General features: G+C 39.9%; 1 protein-coding gene across 1 annotated transcript in view; it reads right to left on the minus strand.

The window, feature by feature from the left end:
* The window catches only part of LOC123518019 (sodium-coupled monocarboxylate transporter 1-like), a 29,445-nt gene extending 10,582 nt beyond the window's left edge, over nucleotides 1-18,863 (minus strand). The window contains exons 1-9 of the mRNA XM_045278520.1: nucleotides 18,829-18,863; nucleotides 18,312-18,365; nucleotides 13,175-13,301; nucleotides 9,968-10,124; nucleotides 7,424-7,867; nucleotides 5,317-5,450; nucleotides 4,931-5,119; nucleotides 2,869-3,023; nucleotides 860-1,000 (exon numbers count right to left, since the gene is read on the minus strand). Of these exons, the coding sequence (XP_045134455.1) occupies nucleotides 860-1,000; nucleotides 2,869-3,023; nucleotides 4,931-5,119; nucleotides 5,317-5,450; nucleotides 7,424-7,867; nucleotides 9,968-10,124; nucleotides 13,175-13,301; nucleotides 18,312-18,365; nucleotides 18,829-18,863 (1,436 nt within the window). The remainder of the gene's footprint in view (nucleotides 1-859; nucleotides 1,001-2,868; nucleotides 3,024-4,930; nucleotides 5,120-5,316; nucleotides 5,451-7,423; nucleotides 7,868-9,967; nucleotides 10,125-13,174; nucleotides 13,302-18,311; nucleotides 18,366-18,828) is intronic.
* Nucleotides 18,864-26,912: the final 8,049 nt, after the last annotated feature.

Genomic DNA, 26,912 nt, shown 5'->3' on the forward strand with positions numbered 1-26,912 from the left:
ATAGTAATAGACATCGTACTTGTCATTAATTCTTTAATTATCTTTACATGTGTATGTATATATGTATGTCTAAATATGGTAACGAGTGTGGCACCAAAGTCTGGTGGGGCTGACAGGATCACGCTATTCTACGTCACGCGAGTCATAGAACTTTCCACAACCTATTTATAGCCATCGATAACTAATCAGTTGCATCTTCATTATATTATATAAGTGATTTGCATACTTATCTTTTATGTAATGTATTTTAACATGTACTAATCTTATTCATACGTTAATTTTCCTTGCCTAGTTCATGTAATCAGAAGACTATAATCGTTAATATACTAATGTATAGTGACTGTGGTAAACCCACTCATATTTCTGCTGTCAGCACTTTGAAGGCAGCAAGCGTGCCTAGTCAGTCAGCTTGCCGGGGTGTAACGCGTTATAATGTACAGACACAGTTTGTCTCGTACACGCCACACCCTTCTCCAGATCTCTGTACTTAATCTTAAATATATTTATAGACAAATAGATATTCACCTGACAAACCACAGAAACTCAACCAAGTGACTTTACCTACAACAGAAAGATAAAAACTAGCTAACAGCATCCCGGGGTAATTGATAATTCTAAATACCCCGCCGGAACACTATTCGTGTCAGTGAAAAACATAACCTTTTTCAATGTTAATTTCAAAATGTCATGCCATGTATGTATTCAGTAATGTGTAACTAAAGAAAGATGACCAGCAACACTACACCAGCATTCTTAAACTGTTTGATATTTTGCAGACAGGCATAGTTTCTCCTGGTTTCGGTGATATTTGAGACCTTTTTTCTCTTTGTTTTTTTATCGACCCTGCAAAGAAACTCACCGTTTGGAAATTCTGAGGCTTCTGACGGAAGCAAGACGTTGGTAAATTGGCTGGTCCAGTGCAATAATGTTTATCGTCATGGCAAAGCCTAAACAGACGGTGGACCAGAAAGTGTGGCGGACGTTGAGGCTGGTGTCTAGGCTGCGAGGAAGAGAGGGAAAGGCATGTTAGGCATGTTCCTGAAGTCTTACTTCACACCTACAAACACCTGTGCGGGGAGCTGCACAACCAACCATTGAGTTTTTTTCTTATGTAAAAAGCGTAATGGGCCAAGGGCAACAGAAAGAGTAAAAAAGAAGGCCCACTTTGATTAATAGTGCAAATCAGAGTAGATATATCATATTTGTATTATTGCTCGCATGAAAACATACTAAACTTTCTGCAGTAATGATAACCTTCGTTTATGTGCACAACGACTTGACTTACTTTCGTGCTTATCCCTCCCTCTCCTCTTCCGTCAGATTATTTCATGCCTTCAATTAAAATCCTTCGCAATGATGTTTTCCATGCCCTAGCTGACCTAAACCCTTGGAAGGCTTATAGATTTGATGGTGGCCCTCCTATTGTCTTCAAAAACTGTTCCTCCGTGCTTGTACCTTACCTGGCCAAACTCTTCCAATTCTGTCTGTCGACTTCTATCTTTCCTTCTTGCTGGAAGTTTGCCTACATTAGCCTGTTCCTAAAAAGGGTGACTGTTCTAATCCCTCAAACTACCGTCCTGTAGCTTTAATTTCTTGCTTATCTAAGGGCTTTGAATCTATCCTCAATAGGAAGATTCTTAAACATCTGTCACTTCACAATCTTCTCTTTGTTCGCCGTACTGGTGATCTTTTCGGGATTTTCTTACTGAGTCTTTGTCATCCTCTTATAGAGATTTCGGTGAAACCTTTGCCGTTTCCTTAGGGCTTAGACATATTAAAACCTTTTGATAGTTTGGCACAAAGCTCTGATCTTAATATTACCCTCTTACGGCTACTGTCCATCTCTCTGCAACTTTGTCTCAAGTTTCCTCTTCGACTATTTTATTGCTGCTATGGTAGACGGCTTTTGTTTATTGCTTCAAAAACTCAATTCCTTATTCTATCAACTCGCGATAACTTTCCAGAGAACTGTCCCCGCTCTTTTACACTAAATATCCTCGCTTTGTCCTTTTCTTAGAATCTAAACGGGAAACTTCACATCTCATCTCTTGTTAAAACAGTTTCAATGAAGTTAGGTGTTCTTTGGTATCTTTGCGAGTTTTTCTCGCCCTCTTAACTGCTAACTCTGTGTAAGGGCCTTATCTGCCCATGTATGGAGTACTCTTCGGATGTTTGGGGCTTCCACTCACACAGTTTTATTAGATAGGGTGGAATCAAAAGCTTTTCGTCTTATTAACTCCTCTCCTCTTAATGACGGCCTTTTTCTCACCACTAGAATGTTGTACCTCTTGCTATCTTACACCACTATTTTCATGCTGACTGCTCTTTTGATCTTGTTCATTGCTTGCCTCCCTCCTCCTGCAGGTTCGCTACACAAGGCTTTCTTCCTCCTCTCACCCTTACTCTGTCCAACGTATTAATGAAAAGTTAATCAGTACTCTCAATCATTCATATACATTTCTCTTGTAAACTTTAGAACTCCCTACCTGCTTTTTTATTTCCAACTTCTATGACATGACTCCATTTTATACGGAGGTTTGAAGACATTCATTCCTTTTTTGACTAACTCACTTGGACCTGCAAGAGGACTGACAAGTTAGTGGGCTTCTTTTTTCTTTTTCGGTTGCCCTTGGCCAGTTTTCCCTTCTAGCTTAAAAAAAAATCTCCTAAAGAAAAGATGACCAAATAAATGTACGCGGCACGCTTAGCAGTGATGCAATACCTGAAAATATCTTTGTTATCACATGGAATCTGCTGAGCATATGCTCTCTTGTCCCAGTTTTTTTTTTTTTAACGTATAATGCAATGAGTCTCACCCAGTGGTAACACCTGCACCAGTCCTCAATTCTTTTAGTGTTCAGTACTCACTTGAAGAACTCGAGCCGGCCGCCCTGCCCAGCTGTGGCCCACACCTCTTCCACGCCGCCAACTTTCATGCAGCATATCACCACAACCGCCAACACGCCCGCCAACATTAACAGCGTTTGCAGCACGTCCGTGTACACCACTGCCTTCACGCCGCCCTGAAATGAAGAAGAGGGTCACGTTACCAGTTTTCTTCTTCGCTTTTGTTTTCCTTTTCATATCTTTCTACCTTCCGTTTTACAATATATATATATATATATATATATATATATATATATATATATATATATATATATATATATATATATATATATATATATATATATATATATATATATATATATATATATATATATATATATATATATATATATATATATATATATATCTGGTGTTTCAGTGTGATCCAACCCTGAGTTTGACCAACCCTTCAAGAAGTCAACAGATCACGCAGGGACGCCACAGAACGCTTGACTTCTGATCTTTCTAAGATTTCTAATTGGGGCAGAGAAAACTTAGTAGTGTTCAGTGCTTCAAAAACTTAATTCCTCCATCTATCAACTCGACACAACCTTCCAGACAACTATTCCCTCTTCTTCAATGACACTCATCTGTCTCCCTCTTCCACATTGAATATCCTCGGCTTATCCCTTACTCATAATCTTAACTAGAAGGCGTTCTGCGGCGTCTCCGCCAGTTTTCTCGCCCATCCAACTGCTAACTCTGTACAAGGGCCTTCTCCGTCTTTGTATGGAGTATTCTTCGCATGTTTGGGGGATTCCACTCACGCAGTTTTATTAGATAGGGTGGAATCAAAAGTTTTTCGTCTCATCAACTCCCCTCCTCCGACTGACTGTCTTCAGCCTCTTTCTCAACGCCGAAATATTGCATCTCTTTCTATCTTTTATCGCTATTTTCATGCTAACTGCTATACTGAACTTGCTAACTGCAAGCCTCCCCTCCTCCTGCGGCCTTGCTGCACAAGGCTTTCTTTTTCCTTTCATCCCTATTCTGTCCAACTCCCTAATGCAAGAGTTAACCAGTACTTTCAATCATTCATAACTTTCACTGGTAAACTCTGGAACTCCCTGCCTGCTTCTGTATTCCCATCTTCTTACGACTTGACTTCTTTTAAGAGGGAGGTTTCAAGACATTTGTCCCTGAATTTTGGATAACTCACACTTGACTTTTCAGGGAACTGGCAACCCAGTGGGTTTTTTTTTTCCATTTTTGTTGCCCTTGGCCAGTTGCCCCTCTTGCATAAAAAGAAATTCTTGACTCGTTGTTATGAACATATTAAATGTGCCTATAAGTCTATAAACCCATAAGCCTATAAACCCATAAGCCTATAAGGCATAGAGAATAATAAACTTGAAATGTAAACATTGTTCCTCGTGAAACGAGAAGACATGAGAATTCCATTATGTAGTGTGATTAGAGAACAAAACTTCATATCATCGCACCATAAGCGCGATAATATGAATACACCGTAAATGTAACTTTCACTAAAAGCACAGGAAATTACTTCTACTCTGCCGTGGGAGTTTCCAGGAGTGGACTGATGGCATTGTATTTATAAGCTTTCCAGCAGGTTTTATCTGGTCTGGAAGTCTTTCCTCCTTTTTACTACCGAGGTGCACAATTTTTCAATACTTTTGCTTGCGTTATATTTGCTACAGCAAGGGGTGCGGAGCAGTACAGTTTTCTTGACTTCCTTCCCACCTTTCAATCAAAGGGAATGAGCAGAAAGACGAGATGGCCAATCTGATTATGTATATACCAGTCACATCTTGACCTCTCCCACTTACCGTAGAGATTACTTTTCATCAGCCCATCTCGCTGTTTTTGGCCTATCGCAGCAGATATAAATGGAAGTGCTGCAATGAATTGGAAGATTACTAGTAAGTCTGAACGACACTGAGACGCTCCTTTCTTTCATCTAATAAATAACTGATTAAGTAACAAGCCAAATTAAATGAACAGACAATGCACAACTTCACCTCCATGTGGAAACATGAAATTACATAGAAAACGGCAGTGGACTCGTAAAGGAAGATTTACTTACGACAGTGATATAGAAGGTGACAATGGCACCAGCGATGAGCACGGAGTTGATGGGGGAGATGCTGGTGACGGTGGCGAGGGCGAGCGATGGAGCATACACTGACATGCCAATGTGGAAAGACGTATTCAGAAGAACGACACTAGTTCCCACCTTCCGCAGCGCTGCGCTCTGGTACCGCAGCTGCAAGTACTGTGGCCAGGTTATCACAAACCTCAAATAAATGTAGTGTTTCAGCAGACTTATGATTACAAACACGATATCTGAATATACAGATTTTATGATTTTTAGTTATATGAAAGAATCTGAAGGTATTACGTGACACTGCTGCTAGTCTCACTATGTCATTAGCTTGTGTTTGTATCATTAACAAAACTTGTGTGCATTACCTCATTGATGGAATAGAGTTTGAGGTTATATAAGATAGGAGTGGTGATCTGGTGCATGATGATTGTGGCGGGTATGACGCCGAGCAAGGTGGTGGTGATCTGTGTGCCGTGGAAGTAGACCTCCGTCGAGTTTCCTGATGCGAATTTGAGCGTTAATTCTAATTCAAATATCTATAATGAGTTATTAAGGTTTGACTTAGGAAATATAAATCGAGAGGCAGATGTGAAGCAGAGAAAATTTTCGTGTGTGATACGTTCGCTATGGTCTTTAGAAACATACGAAAGTTTCCAGCTGTAGGCCATGGACTACAAATGTCATAGATTCGATTTTTCAAAAACTTAATCGAAAGAGCTTTTATAACAGCTCTGACATTGATTTTAATTCTGGAAAATACCACAATGATTTTATTTTTTTTTCTAGCGTTGGCAAAGAAATTATTTTAGTAAGCATACATGATCATTACCATACTTGCTTCTACTAAATGTCAAGTTTCAAGTGTGCTTTGTCTTCCCTTGATATTAAGAACAAGAACCTAGATGTTGGCGTTATTAATGGAAACTAAGTAAAGGGTGCCATATTTTCTAATGAAAACTAGTTAATTACAAAGGACCCAGCCGCCAGGGTTCACTTGGAAATTTGGGTGGACGCCAACCTGCTCAGTCACGCGAGACAAGTTGGGCTGGATCCGCCAAACAAAGATATCCCGCCAAAATGAGATCACGTGACATGAGATTGTGTCCAAACCGGAACACTTGTTCATGGTAACTACACTCCAGCGCGTTTTTTGTTACACAGGAAGGAGTAAGGCTTTATATGAATTAAAATATTTAAAAGAAAAAACGTTAAATTTACAAAGGTAACTAGATTGGCGGAGCATAGGAATAGTTGAAGTATTTATTGCACAATTGAATTGAATTTTTTATGAAATACTTTCTCACAGAAATGGCGTGGGTAGGAAGCAATGATGTAATGTATTTATAGTAACATGAAAACAAATAGAGAAATAAAGTCGATATGGATTGCTATTAAATAATCATAATAATCGATAGTATTGAGATTAAGTACAGGCTATCGAATGCCACAAAAGAATCTAGCACCGCACTGTGACTCTTCGTACACAATTTGTTCCAGGAGACTGTAGGATTTGCGATCTGCGCAATTTTTTTTCTTTCCATTAGAAATAATGTAAGCTGGTCTAATCCGTTTTAAATGACAAAATTCATTAATCTTGAAATCTGAAAAACTGAAGAGGTCCATAATACAAGAATCACTATTGTTGCCTTTGTCAGACGAGGTACATGACAGGGATACGTTGCGGGGTGGGACGTTGTTACAAGCTGTGCTTTGCTGCACTTAATACTATAAATATAAACACTCCATCATAACGTACCAAATATTGTAACCACACTCAGTTAAACTGTTTAATGAACTCCATATAAAGTCAGCCACTCAGAACGAACGTTTTCATTTATACAAGTGATTCAGTTTATACATTTTTTTTTTTTATATTTTACATACATTCGGTCGAACACGAGTTTGTATTTGACTTCACATGCACGAAGATTTCGGTACAGTACAATCCAATCTTTCCAGTTGGCACCGCTCTTTTGCAATGTACATTCGTTTTTTTTTTTTTCTTCTGTTTTAGTTTCTATATTGAAAGTTAAGGTTAATAAGCAAGGTTAAAATATATGAACTTGTATTATTAATTTCAAATCTTAATATGTTCAATGTAAAATAGTGTAATTTAGCCTGTTATGTCTCCTGACTCACTTTTTCCATTTTTACAATATTCTTCATTGTATACACGATGGCTTCAAATCATTAAATATTATTTGAAAGGTGAACTTTCTTTTTCGAACATCGTTTTCTTTAGAATTTTTCAGTTGTTATTTCTTCGATAATGTTAACGTAACAACTCTGCAGTCAGAATTGAAAAACATGCATACGAGATTGTTGTCATCAATCGTTTTTCAGAATGAAATACTTTGTAGATAATGAAGAAAAGTTTCCTGTGCTAAAAAATACTTAAATGGAAAGAAAATAATATATTCCACCGTGTATGATATTATTATATTAGTAATAATAGCACCTCTAGCACCTTACCTAATATGGAGATAGCAGACACCCAGCCTCCTAGCAGCGATAATGCTACAGCAATGGGTGGCATGTTTTTGCCTCCCAGCAGGAACTGTAGAGGACTGGCATGTCCACGGTCCCTCACGGCGACGCCCACCCCGATGAGCACGGACACCACCAACAAGAGGACAAATATGGTCCAATCTGCGACACCAAAATGAAACTCAATTGTGTTTATCGCTGATGCTGCCTCGGTCGCTTCCATGGTGTAGCGTGCATGCGACTTCGACGAGAAGTGTGAGTGTGAATTGGCTGTCACTGTACACCCACTGCCACTCATTGATCTCCGTGGTGATATCATGCGCATTTTATCACAAGTGGTATCAACACCTGTTTCTGGTGCTCTATAAAACTCATGGTCTTTATGATCAGTACTCGAGTGACAGATATTAACTGTGTTGATTATTATCCCTTTGACATAAACCAAGTCGGATTCTCTGAAACACAACTTTAATTGAAATATTCCTGCATCTTTAACTTAATACTTGGCGGTGCACGCCTTTCCTGGCTATGTATATTTTGCAACTTATACAACTGTACCAGTAGAGTGGAGCTGGCTTCTCCCCTAAACCTTGAAAAGCTTATCAGTCCTATGAATTATGTCCTCTATGAAGATGTTCAGAGATACTGTTATGCAATTGATCAATACTAGTAGTAGTAGCAGTAATAAATAGTATTAGTATTAACAGTAGTAGTAGTAATAGTAGTAGTAGAGGTAATGGTAGTAGTGGTAGTTGTTGTTGTTGTTGTTGTTGTTGCTGTTGCTATTGTTGTAGTAGTAGTAGTAATTTTAGTAGTAAGTGCAGTAGTAGTAGTTGTAGTAATTTTAGTATTAATTGTAGTAGTAGTAGTAATGGTAGTAGTAGTAGTTGTTGTTGTAAGAGTAGTAGTAAGAGTAGTAGTAGCAGTAGTAGTAAGAGTAGTAGTAGTAGTACTAGTAATAGCATTAGGTTAACTAGCGACGATCTTGACATTTCTGAGTTCATAAACATCATATTTCCTTTCTCTCTCTCTCTCTCTCTCTCTCTCTCTCTCTCTCTCTCTCTCTCTCTCTCTCTCTCTCTCTCTCTCTCTCTCTCTCTCTCCTACTTTACCTCTAACCTCTTCTTTTAGTCGTTCAATTTTTCAATGGCCTCTCTTCTCGCCTGCGCCACAATTGCATTAATTTCTATACATTAATTTGAGTCACCGCCTTACATTTTGTTTCCTTCCTTTGCAGCTTGCTTTTCACGGCCCACCATCAATAATATTCCCACGCCCACCGCCGCCGCTGCCACCACCACCACCACCACCACCACCCTTTCCTTTATTTTCACCGCATAATGATCTTACTCGTTTGCAAAATGTGAGAATTTCTTTCACTCACGAATTTGCATTCCCCCCTTCACTAAAATTATCGCGAATACCAATTAACCGCCGCGAGATTTAATTTTCCGCTTATTCGTTTTCCTCGATGGTGTGGTAACGAGGCGGCGGAGGTGGTGAAGGTGGTGGTGGTGAAGGAAGAGGCAGAGGCAGCGAGGCAGGTGGTGTTGTGTGAAATAGGTCCCCGCCGCTCGATGGTTCCCTTAGACAAATTGAATGTCTCAGGCTCTTGTCAGTGATTAAGATGAGTCCGCAGAGGAAGAGATTGTTGGTTCTGTAAAAATATAAAAAAAAAAAAGAAAAAGAGGAAAGATCTGATTTGAGAAGATTTTTTAGATATTTTAACTTTCACTGACTAGAAATGACGTATGTGGTTATTGTTGCACGCAGCTTGCCATGCCTCCCTGGAATTGAAAATGGTCTACATAATTAAAATCCAATTTGTGCTCATTCGATTTGTGTGTGTGTGTGTGTGTGTGTGTGTGTGTGTGTGTGTGTGTGTGTGTGTTTTGATCATATTCTAGGCACACACCTCAGCTTCCCTGCATTGTATGCTCTTCCCCAAGCATTTCTTTACAATTTTTTGTCTTCCTTTCTTCATTCCTTTTCTTTTCTTACGTTTTATCCATTTTCCTCTGCATCTCTCTCTCTCTCTCTCTCTCTCTCTCTCTCTCTCTCTCTCTCTCTCTCTCTCTCTCTCTCTCTCTCTCTCTCTCTCTCTCTCTCTCTCTCTCTCTCTCTCTCTCCTCCATCCTTCAATGTCACCACCGCCACAAAAGCTGCGTCCCTCATTAGGTGTCTTTTTTTAAAACGACGGTAATGAATTTTCACCGCTCGTCTGGCAGCGTGACAGTGAAACTCAGCGATTGCCGAATGTTACTCCACCACTAAATTTACTGGAACTCTGATGATATTCTGGAAAAAGGAAATGCTGCATACCAGGTTTTTTCGTTGATTTTATCTTGATGGTTTCGAAATTATATACAGTAGAGGAAAATGAGAGGGTTACACTTTTTGATGAATTGAGTCCATACAGCGACCTCAGCTCCATTCCTGGCTCGGAAACCTTCCTCCGCTGATGAAAAAGACGAACATATTGAGTCATAACAACGTAAAGGGCCTCGTCTTGCCCCCACGCCCACACACCCTTCCTCTGCGCCGTGGGCAATGCGAGGAACTCAATTTGCAGGGCAGCCCCTTCGCCTCGTAAAGTTGAGAAAAGCATCGAGTGGACCAGGTTTATACAGTAGGCAAGAGGCTTCAGTAAGAGCGAGGGTAGGAGAGCTGAGCCCCGTGCAAGTTCCTGAAATGGGTTAGTTTTGTTTGTGAGTCATGCATTGAGACACAAGCTAGATTATTATACTATAGATAGAAATCTTTGTTCATACTTGGTGGTAACCCACTACTGAAAAATTTGGTTGTCATGTGGCGGAATGAAACGCGTTATGATGTACATGCGCCACACCGGATGCGAGAATTATGACTTCGTAAAGAAATCCGCTTCGAAGGTTATAAATTTGCCTCAAGATATTCGAATACTTGTTTTAAAGAGAAAGAGAAAAGACTTAAAGGCCAGAAAATATGGAAATAACTAGAATCCAAACAAAAAAATAGTTTGCATTGTAACATTCAAAACTCAAATACAGTTCGCTAATACTAAACAAACGTGACATCCATAAAGAAACGCCTGGAAGAGGAAGGCTCACCACGCGTGCTCAGTACTGAAAACTTGTGTGCCGGAAAAAAACATCAGAGAACTGCGAAACTCTCGTTAGTTTAATGGTAATGGTTGGTACGTGAGGGTGGTTATTTCTGCCTCCTTTTGGAAGGGTCAGGCAGCAGGTGGTGCAGCGTCAGGAGGCGCCGGTGTCATCTCGCCTGCCGCACCTCGCCCTGAATTTCGATGGCCGTGAGGAAGAGAAAAATGTCTTTGTGGAAAAGTTTGGTTTAAAAAAAACACTTGATAACCTTAAGTTGTTGAAGAAAAGCAGAATTGTATTATGTTGATAAAGAAGATGTGGCGCCACGTTCATCTTTTACTCTACGAAGTGGACGGGAGGAGAAAAGGAAGGTAAAATATCAATGAGTTAAATAACGAGCAAAACAAAAAAACTAAAGATATGATAGATTTTTTTTTTTCATTAGTTAGACAGACAAGCAGATTAAGACATGATGATTTGTGGAAATTTCCCATTTAGTCCAGTAAAACGAACAGTTATCAAATGAAAAAAGACTCGAAGATGATCCCGAGATGCAGAAACACCGGAGTGACGTGGATTCTATGAAGATCGTAGCAATAGGAAGGGGTTCTCCAGATACAATGTGAAGCCATATAGACACTTGAGTACTCCATGGGATAATCTAAGAACGTCAGTGGAAAACCCAATGCGATGTTACATGTTACTCAATCACACCCCATTGTAGTGGAGAAAGCTTTGACCCTTGATCTAGTCCAATTCTCTTCAATCTCTCCTCTATCTCCATTGATTCAGAGACTGTCAGGTTAGAAAAAAAAGAAGATATGGCGCTAATCTTTAATCGCGTCTATTCATCCTCAAACTTCCTTAATTTCTGTCTCTTTCCTCAGACGCTCATCTCACCCCACGCCCGCCATCTCTCTCTCTCTCTCTCTCTCTCTCTCTCTCTCTCTCTCTCTCTCTCTCTCTCTCTCTCTCTCTCTCTCTCTCTCTCTCTCTCTCTCTCTCTCTTTTCCACATCTCAATCCTTTCTATTCATTGAGTTCTCCCTTCGGTCACACCCTTTATTCTTGCAGGGTCAGCCAGTCATTCACACATCATCATCACACTCCTTCTTGTGCCACACTGCGATAGGTACAAAATCACTCATAAGCCTCTTTTCTAACTTGAGTCATTCCCTAAACGTCTGCCATCTTCGTCGCCCACACAATCTCAGCGGCAGCCAAGAAAGTTTGTGATAAGGACAGAAATTAACTCTGATTGGAACCAACAAAGATCCTTTCTCGTGTCTTAGTTTTGAAAGGTTCGCAAGCTAGACAAGTGTTGCGAAATTGTGTTGTGTTATTGATATTTGTTACGTCTTGATCATATTTTTATTCCAGTTGTGGATAGGTCTCTTTTATAGCTCCGTCTGTCACTATCACCGGTCTGATGGTCTAGGGCTATGATTCCTGCTTTGGGTGCGAAAGATCCTGTGTTCAAATCTCTGTCAGGCCCTAGCGCTTTTTTTAAGTCAATACTGTAATTGCTATTAAGGCAGTAGTGGTAGGAATAGCTACAGAAAATGCTTGAGCAGATCTTTTTATCCTCCTTCCTTCTTATGGCAGCAGCAGTTTGATGACAGACTGTTATAGTGTTAGCCTCAACAAAACATTTATGTAGACCAAATCCTTTTTCTTCCTCATCATGGCAGCAGTGATTTAAGAAAAGATGCGCACGGAGGTTTGCAGTCACCTACTAGTACAGAATCTTCATGCGCCTTTCTCTCACCTACAGTCTTCACTATTTTAGTTTTAAGTCTCCCTACATAATTTTTTGAAATGTGTCCTTATTTATCTATTTGGTAGTCTTTTCTCCCCGTTGTAGGAAAGGAAAGTAATTTTTATTAATGGTACACTTTTTTATTTATTTTTCTATTGATTATTTAATATATTTATTTATTCATTTATCTGTTTTGTTATGCAGTAGTCAATCATCATCATCATCATCATCATCATCATCATCATCATCATCATCATCATCACCACCACCACCACCACCACCACCACCACCACCACCATCACCATCACCATCACCATCATCATCATTACCATCTCCTCCATTATTATCATTACATCAACAACTACAACAACAACAACAACAACAACAACAACAACAACATCAACAACAATACACCAATACAATACATTCACGATAGAAAATTAGCATTGGCTCTTTTTCCTCCCCTCGTATTTTTTGCTAATGGGATTAATGGATTTAGCACAGCCTCCAATATTCAGAGTTTTAATTCCCCTCACATGAAAACAGAATTTGAGCACAGGTGAGAAAAAACACCTTTATATAGTTCGAACCTGAATATATGTTACGATTTAGGAGGAAATTAAGATAAAAGAGAGAGAGAGAGAGAGAGAGAGAGAGAGAGAGAGAGAGAGAGACTGACTTGCATTCTCTATAAGATCCTACTGAGGTTCCTTTTTATTTTTTTTTTTTCCTTCTTTGATACATGAAACACTAAACTCACCTCTTGCTAATATTTATACTTTTTCATATCAACCTCCTACTCAACACATGTTATATAAATGCATACATATTCCTTTTTCAACCTCTCTTTCTCTCTTAAAAAAAAGGCTTTGTCATTAAGATCAAAAGTACAGACTTGCCCGTGCACTCTCGCGATCCTGTTTAGCTTGGTGGTAATGGGCAATGGGCGCTCCACCTCAAGGATTTCTGAGGCCATATTAAACACTGGCGCTCCTGAGTGACTGGTGTGGCGGTAACCGTGACTGCATTAATGAGTTCATTGACTATGCTGCGTGTCATTGTTCCCGTCAAATTATCGAGGGTTGTAACTGTGGAATGATTAGTAATGGCAGTAGTAGTAGTAGTAGTAGTAGTAGTAGTAGTAAGTGGTAGTGGTAATAGTCGTAGTAGTAGTGATAGTAGTCGTAGTAGTAGTAGTAGTAGTAGTAGTAGTAGTAGTAGTAGTAGTAGTAGTAGTAGTAGTAGTAGTAGTAGTAGTAGTAGTAGTAGTAGTAGTAGTAGTAGTAGTAGTAGTAGTAGTAGTAGTAGTATATAGTAGTATGTAGTAGTATAGGTTGTGACGGTGGTAGCTGTTGCAGTGGTGGTGGTAATAGTAAAAGTAGTAGTAGTGGTGGTGAATAAGTAGTAGTAGTAGTAGTAGTAGTAGTAGTAGTAGTAATAATAATAGTAGTAATAGTAGTAATAGCAGTAGTAGTATTTGCAGTAGTCGCTGGTAGTGCCGCTACAGCTGCTCCTCTTGATGTATCAATAATCTTCCATTACTATATATTTTCACTATTTCCCACAACTACTACTGTTACCACAATCACCAAGTCTACCACCACCACCACCACCACCACCACCACCACCACCACCACCACCACCACCACCACACCACCATTCCTCCCACAAATGAACGAGCAGTCTCACGATCAAGACATTACAAGTCACGTCGCCAAACACTCGCGTTCCACTTCATGTCTGATACACAACCCTTCTTCGTCCTCTTCCTCCTCCTCCTCCTCCTCCTCCTCCTCTCTTCTGTTGTTCTGTCCACACTCCGCAAAGCGTGTCGTATCATTTCCCTTCTGCAGAGTTTGAGTGTGTGTCAACAATCCCCGGTTTTCGCGAGTTTCCTGCCTTTGGATTTGTCCTTGTCGCGGTCAGACAGACAGACAGACAGACAGACACAGAAAGATAGATTGTTATCCCGGAGAAGTTTAACAATGCACTCTCCTTTTCCTTTCTGCCTCCTTGCAAAACTCTTGCCATTATTCTCTCTCTCTCTCTCTCTCTCTCTCTCTCTCTCTCTCTCTCTCTCTCTCTCATCCCTCTCTGTTCCAGACGTGCATCTCAAAATAGCTCACTGCTTCTCCTCTTCTCTCGCTAGACTCCAGCTTTCCTTAGAAACTTTACAGGTCACATTCCTTTCTCTCCAGCTTGACCTCTTCTGATTGGCCAAATTCTGTTACCTGATTGGTTCACTTTTTTTACTTCTCATTGGCACAAATCTGTCCATCTCAACTCTACCATTGTCTACATCTGTTCTCTAATGAGACTGATCGTGATCTGCTATGTAGGTGCCTTCAACCGCCAAATGGGTTAATTATTTCACAGCAAGTTGGTCAACTAGAACGTACTTTTCTGCACGTTTTGTAAATATTAAATGGTTTAATAAAATAGTTATAATCTTTCTAAGAATGTACTCGTGGCATATAAGCTAAAAAAATGGAAATATTTATATATATGTAGAGCGCTCTTCTTTACCATCTCTATTTCTGGGACAAAAAATAGAAAAGATCATTAATAGGTAAAGCGTAGTTTTAATGCCTTTTTCTTTCCATAAAAATTTATATGAATTATATTCATACAGAAAATCTCATCAATTAATAGTCTTAAGAAATTAACAGTATAGAGGATATTGTCTGACATGCACCGAGATTGTTCGAAACGTAAACAAATCTAGCGTGTTAAGAGCCATCGCCACACTCGCTACACAACGACTTCACTATGGATAACACTATGGATATTAGTGAGGATGAACTTAGAAAATGGACAGTGCCAACTCTGAGAAACTTTCTGAGATCAAAAGGCATACCAAGTTCGCTTGTTGTGATTCAGTTAGGAAAATTCGGTTTCGGTAATGTTGGCCAGACTCAGCAGACTCCGACTCCGCTTTTTGAGTGGAGCATTATCCTATGCAGAAACTCTGACAATTTTGTGATAAGGTTTATATGTACTATTAGACTTACAAAAAATATTTTGATGGGACACTGGTACATCCATACTTTGCACCATTAGGAAAATATATTTGCATATTTCTATGTCATTTTCAATCAGACACATAGATAAATAACCAAACGTTTATATTATGAGGTATGTAGGCATGAATATCAATATATTTATATTTTTTTAATAGGGCTTCCACAAGAGCGACAGTTCGGCACGATAGGCAGGACCAACTTGTGAATTAAACCAGCTGGCGAACAATGAAAACTACACAGATCTTCTTGATCCGGAAATTTCACATAAATACGCTCCCCGCAACTCTCTCACTCCGCAACTCTTCTCACCCCATCCTCTCTATGTGTCATCCTTTCCCCTTCTACTATCACGTACTTCACTCTTCCTGCTTCACGGTGTTTGTTGTTTGCACTGAAAACGAGAGGGTTTGGCCGCCAATAATGCGCTCTGCTTGGCTCCCCTGGTCTGGTGCCGGCCTCCTTGCCGCGTCCATCTTTCTATAAAGAACTTCTATAATAGACGTAGCGCTCTCTTGCGCCTGGGTCAAGCCCAGTGACTTTACCCTCTTACTGAAGCTCTTCTTATCACCCATCTATTCTTCTTCTGTCCCCACTTCCCCCTCCCCATCTTTCCTTTTCTGATTCTGTTCTGTTCTGTTCTCTCTCACTCTCAATTTTCTCTTTACTCTCATTTCCGCTCAGACTGTCCTTCCCACTCGCACTCACATTCTCGCCTCACTCACTCGCTCACTCAGGCTGAGAGCTCGCACGCTCTCCTCATCACTGAATCAAGTTGTTATCATCAAGCCGTGCTGTGTGTGTGTGTGTGTGTGTGTGTGTGTGTGTGTGTGTGTGTGTGTGTATATATATATATATATATATATATATATATATATATATATATATATATATATATATATATATATATATATATATATATATATATATATATATATATATATATATATATATATATATATATATATATATATATATATATATATATATATATATATATATATATATATATATATATATATATATATATATATATATATATATATATATATATATATATATATAGAGACCATTCTGAATGCATGCACTATTAAAGTCGACAGCGAGGCGTGCATTATTCTTTTTATAAAGTGTATTTTGTATTTTCCGCACAAGGATGCGTTCGTCAGGTTTTAGCTGGTGGAGTAGTGAACCGAAGTCCATTTCCTCGAGACGTCTTTCGGTCTTCATCAGACCATCTTCAGGAGAGAAGTGAATGGAACTGGTGAGGATACTTCCACCAGCTAAAACCTGACGAACGCACCCTTGTGCGGAAAATACAAAATACACTTTATAAAAAGAATAATGCACGCCTCGCTGTCGACTTTAATAGTATATATATATATATATATATATATATATATATATATATATATATATATATATATATATATATATATATATATATATATACAGTATATATAGCCACAAGCTATACCAGATATCAATAAAACCAAGAGTAAGCAATAGGAAATCATGCAATACAAGTGGTGGCGGTTCTCATAAATACAAGTGTTGACAGGATGCTCAAAGAACCAACCGAGACACACATGTGCGTTCAAATTATCACTAACCTCCCTAATTCCTGTACGTGTTGGCGTCTTTCACCAAATATTACCCTACGATTAGTTATATTATAAAAAAAAAGCACAAGAACGTTTTGTTTAGTTTTTTCTTTCTATCTGTCTTTTCTCACAGTTTCTCCAGTGTCATCATTTCCCAGACGACACTAGATCATCACTCACGCGCGGCGCCACCACCACCACCACCACCAACCACTTTGCTCCCCGTCTGACATCTCTCTCCTCCTTTCCTTCCTCTTATCTCTCCTTCCCCTTCCTTTCTCCCTCTCGCTACCAAAGTTATTCTCATTCCTCCTTCCGCATTGCTTCTTTCTTTACTCCTCATCCTCTCGTCAATTTCTTCTTATCTCTCGTTCCATTCCTTGTCCTTCTTTCGCCTTCAAACTCACCCCATGTCTTGTTTTATCACACTGATCGGCCTACCCTTCCCGCAGTGTTTATTTCTTCATTCCTTTTCTCCTCCCTCCCTGGCTCCATCCCTCACTCTCCCTTCCGTGCTTCCTTCCTCCCTTCCTTTCTCTTATCTCTCCTCTTCCCAGCCTTCCTCCTGCTTCCGGCTTGTCACACGTTATCACACGGATCAGCTCCACATTGCCTTATTTTTTTAAATGATTTCTTCCACTGATTTCTACTTTTATTCCATGTTCTCCTCTCTTATAAATTTATTCCCTACCCAGAAATCAGCTTGTCCTTCCTGTAGCCTCCTTAGTTCCTTTCTCTCTCTCTCTCTCTCTCTCTCTCTCTCTCTCTCTCTCTCTCTCTCTCTCTCTCTCTCTCTCTCTCTTGCTGTACTACATTATCACACGGATCAGCCTTATCTTCCACTCTCCCATTCTATAATTCCTTTCCCACTGCTGTCCTTTTCCTTCACACTTTCTCTCAGCGATGGAGAAACCTGATCTTCGAGGAGGGAGCTATACCGTCTTGGGATTACCTTCATAAGCTGTAGAGGCCATCTTGTGTTGCTTAATCTAAACGTAATTGTGTACGTAACCATTCCCTTCATTGACAAAGACGTTATGGTATTTATTTACTTTTAGTCATTCTTCATGATGTTCCTTCACACTGGTGACTCTACGGGCACCGGGGTGAGGAATGGAGACTCTTCTTCTAAAGTAGCGTTTCTCAACCTCTTTATCCTTGCGTAAACCTTAAAATTAATTACATGTCTCAAGGAACCCCTGTGCAAAAACAAAATAATATACCATATATTTCTCATTTTATTTTCATCGTATTTCACGTGACAATATCATAATGTAAATTTTTGAATAACTGGTTTAAGGAAAATAACATATTATATTACAATAACCAATAATTTATTGTGCGTGTTTAGTTATATTACGTATATGAAATTAGATAAAAAGTTAAAAAGTGCATTAACTTATCTCACTTGTTCTTGCGGAACCTTAGTGTTCCGGGGAACCCTGGTTGAGGAAACCCTGCTCTAAAGCATCAACATAAGGCTCTATTTGGCAAGAGACAACAGCTGAGGCGTGAACAGCAGAGTGACCAGTGCTTAACTAATTTGACATATAAGTTCGGTTTATGATAATGTTTTTATATTCTAAGTCTGAAGCACAGAATAACGAAACAAGAAACAAAAAGAAATTACCGTTATTCACTTCATCAAATTATTACCACATGCACTTCAAGATTTGAACTAGTAAGCGACCACTCATTTTGAAATCAGTTATATTTGTTTCTAAGAGAGAAAAAAAGCTATACTCTAAAACTTTTTCTGCTCAATACAATTTCATTATACTCATGAGTTAAAGAAACCATTGCAGACAAAAAGCTAACATCAATTTGCGCTTATCTTACTTCAAGCAAATTGTCCAGCTTTATACTTTGACCACGCGCTTGTGACCCCATTTTGCAAAACCTTCTCTCTTCCTTGATAAACTCACTTCCCATGCAATTCTTCCTCTCCCCCATCCCCCATATCGCTCTTTAAGGTGACATAGCGGCACTGAGATTGAAACTACGATACTCGAACCTCAGAACCTCATGTGTTTCCCTCAGGGTTCATCAGTGCTCGCCCCGCACCGCTCACTTCATCCCCGACCTCCACTGTCTGTCCATGCAGGTGGAATGTAATCTCCATTTTCCTCTTCCTTCCTTGCTTAGTTCATTTTCCTGTCCGCTGTTTCTCTTTCCCCTTCAGTTCCCTTCCGTTATTCCTATCCGTGCTTCGCCTCTTCACTCTGACTTTTCCTCTCTCTCTCTCTCTCTCTCTCTCTCTCTCTCTCTCTCTCTCTCTCTCTCTCTCTCTCTCTCTCTCTCTCTCTCTCTCTCTCTCTCTCTCTCTGTATATCTACAGAAAAAAAATAATTTTGTTTGATGATCATGAATAAACTGTTCTTTATCGTAATTAAAATTCCATAATTGTAACGTAAAGATTGAATTTTGCCTGTATGTAATTTTCAACAATAGCAGTGCAGCAAAGAGAGAGAATAGGAGCCAAGCCTGCCAGTGAAGCTGAACTGGAGACCAACATTTAGCGGTGTGGTGGGAGGGACGAGCGTCGCGGATTTGAATGTCTGTTTTAGAGAGAGAGAGAGAGGGGGAAGCTTGGTGGGTGTGTGCGTGTGTAGGAGGGGGATCTCATTTGCAGCAGGTATGTCACATCAGGACGCTCATGACGGTAATGATGCTAATATGATCTCTAGACATGAGGTGGATTACACGGTTGCTCGCTGTAAGTAATTCCTTAATCTTCTTGGAGGAAAACTCGGGGGAAGAAATTGCACTGATATGATTGTTTCTTGGAAATGTGTGCTTGGTTGTTTAGGGAGATGGACATGCAGCGACGTGAAAATGAGTGCGTTGAACCTTGGTAGTGGTGCCTGGCTGAATACTATTATTCTGAAACACTTGTGACCGTAAAAATAACAACTGAAAATAGTAAGAGATAATATTGCAGCTGTGTGTAAGAGATCTGACAGGGCGTTAGATGAATTTAAGTCGATGGGGAATAATTTTTTCACTCAACCATGTTTAAGTGGGTTGTGTTAGTCAGATCTCTTATCCTTTATGAGTCAAGGTATCTTTTTTATGTTATGTAATGACGTGAATCCAATATTATGCGATAAGTCTGGTGATGTTCGGATATCATGTAAATGCGTAATTTGTCAATAGACGTTATTGATGCCAGGCTGTTTTTCAGGATAAAGGATAAGCAATTCCGTCTCGGAGTAATGTTACGCATCAGGAGAGATATTTCCTTGGTGAGGGTGCTCAAGTGTGTGATTGTAAATAAAGCGTACATTATGAACTCCCAAACGCGAACACGTTTCATCTGCTACTGCAATCCTTCAGGGTGATGTGTTAGAGAGTTCTGTTCTCGGACAGGGCGTGATGCAATGCGCGTTATTCAGTGTTAAATAGTGGCGAGTGCCGCTGAGCCACGAGCTGCTGCCGTCACGTGCCCCATGGAGGAACTATTGAAATCGACCACTGAGTAGAATATCCAAGGTAAATACAATTGTTTTCTCTTCTTTATTCGCATTTTCTGACAATTGTGAAACACACACACACACACACACACACACACACACACACACACACACACACACATCGCGTATTGTAGTGGTTAGCACGCTCGACTCACAATCGAAAGGGCCGGGTTCGAGTCCCGGTAAGCGGCAAGGCAAATGGACAAGCCTCTTAATGTGTGGGGTGTGTTCACCTAGCAGTAAATAGGTACGGGATGTAACTCGAAGGGTTGTGGCCTCGCTTTCCCGGTGTGTGGAGTGTGTTTATGTGGTCTCAGTCCTACCCGAAGATCGGTCTATGAGCTCTGAGCTCACTCCGTAATGGGAAGACTGGCTGGGTGACCAGCAAGTGACCGAGGTGAATTACACACACACACACACACACACACACACACACACATTATTGATATAAACGTGTGTGTGTGGCATTCACCATGATCATTACGTTCACGTAATGGAATTAATTTTAAACGTATGTATGTTTGTTTGTTTGTTTGCTTTATTTCTCATGATATGATTGTAACGTATTGGCCATGTATTTTTCTTTCTATTTTCGAATAATCATGAGCCAAACAATTCTTACAATCGTTCTTTCGTTTCTAACTCTAAAAATGATATACTTGTCACTTTCTCTATTTCCGCCAGTCATCCTCGCTATTAAGTCTTTTTTTTTGTTGTTTTTAACACTGACCTTGACACACCAAATCTGGCCGTTGGTGTTTTCGCTTCCACCCAGCCAGCAAGCTCCATGAGGTAACCACTGTCTCTCCTCCAACAGCGTTACCAAGAAAAATGCTCCGGTCCTGTAGCAGCAAAACAAGGGAAACTTTCACCAGGTATTTTTCATCGCTGCAGAACATATTAGAGTCACGCCTTCCCTGCGGCTCTTGGGAACCCGTGTCTCAGGCTCTAACACTCACAATCAATCTGCCGCGGTACAAACTCGTCTCCTCCTCCTTAAGCTGCTTCTCTCGCGAAGGAAAGATATGCGAGCCTCCTGCTGCCTAATGACCCAGGGATTATTTCCTCTGATGTACGTGCATTGGGTGTGTGTGTGTGTGTGTGTGTGTATGAGAGAGAGAGAGAGAGAGAGAGAGAGAGAGAAATGTATGAGACACAGGATTTTTCTTCTCATAGTTGTACAATGGTGTACTGAAGTACATTGAAAATTCTAGCAATGGGATTTATGTACTGTACGTGGGCATATAATTACTGCAAGCATGTTAACTATTACACTAGCCATGGTTTTCGTAGTGACAAAATCGTTTGGCGAGCACTAATAAATATTCATAATTACCTTGTGACGTTAATCGTTTCTATTAAAACCTCAAGTGAACATATGTACTGAAAAGGGTTGGATATATTCAGAACTGAAAAATATCACCTATTTTACAAACATTCTATACACAGCCTATTTACTGGATGTTTGTTCTCGAACGGTTCATCACTCTCCCCCCCTCTCTCATCTCCCACCCCCCGACTCTCTCTCTCTCTCTCTCTCTCTCTCTCTCTCTCTCTCTCTCTCTCTCTCTCTCTCTCTCTCTCTCTCTCTCTCTCTCTCTCTCTCTCTCTCTCTCTCTCTCTCTCTCTCTCTCTCTCTCTCTCTCGAGTAAATGTCAGTGAATCAGTCAGTCCGAGAGGAGAATTCCTGTGCATGAGGCACCAAGACCTCGGGTTGCTAATACACACATACAAACTCCTGCAGAAAAGAAATGATGTGACAGGGTTTACGGCTTATGGGAAGAAGAAGAGAAGGGGCGAGGTTGTGTCAATAACGTAGAGGGACGTCAGTGGTTGACTACGCCACGTGCAATGCTTTGATCTTCAGACTTCTCGTTCATGTGTGGCTTGGTATGGAGTGGTCGTGATGGCGGTGGTGGTCGTAGTGCCTTGTCAGCACCATCCCCAGTCAGCGCCTCCCTCTAAATTCAGGAAACAAAGGAGACACTTTCCATTATTCCGGCTCATTAGGCTTGAAAGGAAAGATAAAATGTCCACTTACATAGACGCACGTTACTTTCTCTTATGCAATGACTCAAGCTGGTGTTTTGTTCCCCATGACTTGGTATCAAACATGTCCATAATTAAGTTGGAAATAATACAGTACTTCCTGAATATTTTTACTGAGAGCTCAGTTACTTGAGACTCAGCAGATGACTGGCTCGCAAGTAAGGCACCATAGTTTACTCTCAATCCCGTTTGGCCTCATCTAATTTCGAGAAAGTATCATAGTACAACTTATGATTTTGCCTACTATTGTTATTATTATTGTTATTATTATTATTATTATTATTATTATTATTATTATTATTATTATTATTATTGTAAGCATTATTGTTACTATTATTGATTACACTACTTTCCTTCTTCTGTGTTTCATTGTCTCCCTCAGTGTAAAGATTCTATGTTTATTTGATCCTCTCTCTCTCTCTCTCTCTCTCTCTCTCTCTCTCTCTCTCTCTCTCTCTCTCTTTTTTTTTTTTTTGTCCTTTCGAATCAGGTACGTTTACTGATTTTTTTTTTTTTTCAATTAGATTTTTTTTAACGTTTGCTACTTATTCTGTTTCTGTTATATTTTGTACATTTCATGGTTCGTCAGTATGCTTTAAGAGTATTCACTTTCTTACTGCTTTATCGTACGCTTATCCACTTGTTTGTGTTTTTTTTTTTATATGTATATTTGTACGAAAGTGCGCTCTACACACACACACACACACACACACACACACACACACACACACACACACACACACACACACACACACACACACACACACACACACACACACCTCCAACGAATACAACACCATTTCCTTTACTAATGATTCTCATCTTCTGTTCCTTCTTTTAATTGACCATTATGTCTCTCCCGTTTTATTTTTGAGTTCTGACATGTTGACGACTCCCTAATTTGAGCTACTTTCAATAATTGATACACATATTTCTTCATTTTCCATGGCGTCGCTGCCTTCGCTACACTCATAAACGTACTCGTAAACGCTCTGGTGCTTTACGTATTTCAACTCCCTTTTTAAGATGCTGCTGTGAAGGTCATTGTGGGTCTCAAGATGTTTTCATGTTTCTGGTGACAGTCTAGCTCCTTCATATCTATAGACCAGTTTTTCTCCATAATTACATGAAAATTTCTAAGCATTGATTTTTGCTTTATAGTCTTTTAAATGCAGTTATGTATGTGGCTTTTGAAAAGAAGTCCATCAAGAAAATAGGCAATTAAATAAGATTAAAAAGTAAGTTATTTCCGAGCCCTAGATGTTAACAGTTACTGTGATTTATTGGCATCATTTAGTGGAGTTCTAGTAGTAATTCAACGTACATTAGCACGAGAGTTAAAGTCCCGTGCAGCAAGTGTTCAAAAGACAGTATAAGGCTATATTAACAAGAATTATGCACTGCAAAAATAGATAATTTAATAAATAACACAACGAGAATTCAACACCATCAAGAGATAACGATATGTGTTTAAGAATGGAAATCTTAAAACGCTCATGGAACATCACGAACAACCAACTCAGCTCCATCTCACCACGCACTCAATGATACTGCGCCATCATACGAGTGTAAGTAAATCTCTTCATGTTGTGACATTAATGTGATGATCAGACATAACTAAACATTTCAGTGGTCTCATCAATTGGTAAAAGGTCGAGAAGAGAAAAGTGACGCGTTTATATAACTACGTGATATAAAGAAAAGAATAAGTAATCACGAATTAATTTCACACCAGAGGCAAGGAGACGTTAACAGGATAGTACAGATTACGATGATAGAGAAGGCGCGTGTATGCTTTCCCCGTCTCCCTAGTGCCATTCCTCTCTCCCTATTTTCTCTTTCCCTTCATCATGCAGCTAGAGAGATTAGAGAACAGAAGCTAGCACTGATATGTTACAGATGTGGTAAGGAAGGCCACACAGCAAGTCATTGTGACCAGAAAAACGAGAGAGGGTGACCTGCTGTACGTAAGGAGGCACATTCTGTATGCATTAATTGTTTAGGGATAGCATTACAAAATTTCTCTCTCTCTCTCTCTCTCTCTCTCTCTCTCTCTCTCTCTCTCTCTCTCTCTCTCTCTCTCTCTCTCTCTCCATAATGCGAGCGGTTCCAGAATGTAGTTTATATCCGAATATAAAAATTGTTGCTGAAAGCCCCATAATTTAATGTTTTTTCGTCCTTTTTACTTGCTCCTCTCCTCACAAATTTAGTAAAGTACTTCCTTCTCCTCCTCCTCCTCCTCCTCCTCCTCCTCCTCCTCCTCCTCCTCCTCCTCCTCCTCCTCCTCCTCCTCCCTTCCTCCTCCTCCTCCTCCTCCTATTTTGTATACATCACGATTATTCTTCCTTACTATCATCCTAATTCGTTGCTTTACTTACCGTTTGTCTTTCTGTTTTTCTTTTCACATCCTTAACGTCCCTTTCAGTATTTTGGCTCCAAGATTTTGTTTTCCTCCTCCTCCTCCTCCTCCTCCTCCTCCTCCTTCTCCTCCTCCTCTTCCTCTTCCTCCTCTTCCACTTCCTCCTGCTCTTCCTCCTCCTTGTCCTTCTCTGTTGAGACAAAAGAAAATTGTCGTAAGAGACGCTTCGGGTACGTTGAATTCCAGATACTCCAAGATATTACAGAGAGATAGACAGAGAGAGAGACAGACAGACAGACAGACAGACAGACAGGCAGAGAGAGAGAGAGAGAGAGAGAGAGAGAGAGAGAGAGAGAGAGAGAGAGAGAGAGAGGCTGACAAGTAGACGGTAACAAAGTGAGAGAAGAAAATTAAACAGTATATCTTAAGGGTGATGCATTCATATATATTCTGCTGTGTGTGTGTGTGTGTGTGTGTGTGTGTGTGTGTGTGTGTGTGTGTGTGTGTGTGTGTGTGTGTGTGTGTGTGTGTGTGTGTGTGTGTGTGTGTGTGTGTGTGTGTGTGTGTGTGTGTGTGTGTGTGTCATAAATTTCCGTCCTTTCTTAATTTTTTTTTTTTTTTTTTTTTTTCATTCTTTAGGATTTTTAAGCTATGGTCTGGCGAATACAACACTCAGAAGACCAGTGCAATAAACACCTTCACTTATGAACTTGTTTGTTGTGTCTGATAACTAGCAAATATCACGCGGTAGACGGATTTATATATTTGTTCTATCTTCAGGTTCTATTTCTTAACTAAGCAGTAAAGCATAAGCGTGTCTATAACCTGTGAACGTCAGGTTTTTTAACTTAATTTACGAAAGATTTTGCTTTTCCACACATTGCTTTACATCTTAAGGAGTCATATGCTCTTCATGTAATAATGATAATAATAATAATAATAATGATGATGATGATGATGATAATGATAAATGACTAAATAAATCCGCTTTAAGCAATCTGACATGATGACTATAAATGAAAACGCAGAAAATGTCACTATAATTACCAACAACAAGGTTCGACAGCCCTGGCAGAAAACAGAGTTAATGAATCAACGAACCTTGAAGATTATCAAGACTTTGAAGAACTCATCCAAGACGTTATCATTCCAAGTATCCCTCATTTGCATCACCGAGGAGGGAGCCTTGACATAGCCCAGTGGTGATTTCTGTGGTGAAGAGCCCCGGCTGTGGGCCAGGAAATGCTGCTCCCCTGCAGTGTGTGTGTTGCGTTATATTGATGCTTTTGTAGCACATCCTGCTTCAACAAGATAATGAATTAGTACTTTTAAAGACAACAGGGTGGTTATCATTTCGTGATGAAAAAAACAGCAAAGACAAATATGTATAGCAATGTCAGCACTCAGCATTAATAGATAGCATCGAGTAATAACTTCAGTGCTTCAAAAAAAAAAAAAATCAATATAACGCAACATACACTCTGCATGGTGTTTGGCGTTCGCAGGTTTCAGAGCCTATACATCTTTGTTTTCTTGTGTGGTTTAAACTTTTTGCCCCTCCCTATTCTTGATTCAGAGTTGCACAGTGAAGCAATCCTCATGCTAAATTCAAAGCTACTAAGTGGAGTAATTCCCACGCGTAATTCCAAGTTGCTAAGTGGTGCGTGTTGTAATTGCCCCGTGAACTTTTAGCACCGAAGTTCCTCGTTGGAAAGAGACTGACTGGGCTTCTCTTTGTAAAGCGGGAGCTGGTAGATGAAGCGGCTAATGAACCCAATTAACTATATAGTATACAGCAATCCAGCAGCCATGCCCGACAAACCAAAGTTCGGAAAATCGGAGAGAGAGTAAGTCCAGAACAGGGAGTTGTAATCATGCACTCAGCAATCCCACCGAAACCCAACAAACCAGCGTGCTGCCATACAGGTTACCCTTCACCTCTCCGAGTAAGTCTTCACGCTGATGCTGCAGATTATGAAGATAAGGCCACATCAAACTTCATTGCTTGAATTTCTCCCTCCCCCTCCCGCGTTTTAAGACTATTTCTGGGTCGTGGTTCCAGTTTCTCTCTCTCTCTCTCTCTCTCTCTCTCTCTCTCTCTCTCTCTCTCTCTCTCTCTCTCTCTCTC

The sequence above is a fragment of the Portunus trituberculatus genome, chromosome 43 (genome assembly GCF_017591435.1).
Source record: "Portunus trituberculatus isolate SZX2019 chromosome 43, ASM1759143v1, whole genome shotgun sequence".
Lineage (NCBI taxonomy): Eukaryota > Metazoa > Arthropoda > Malacostraca > Decapoda > Portunidae > Portunus > Portunus trituberculatus.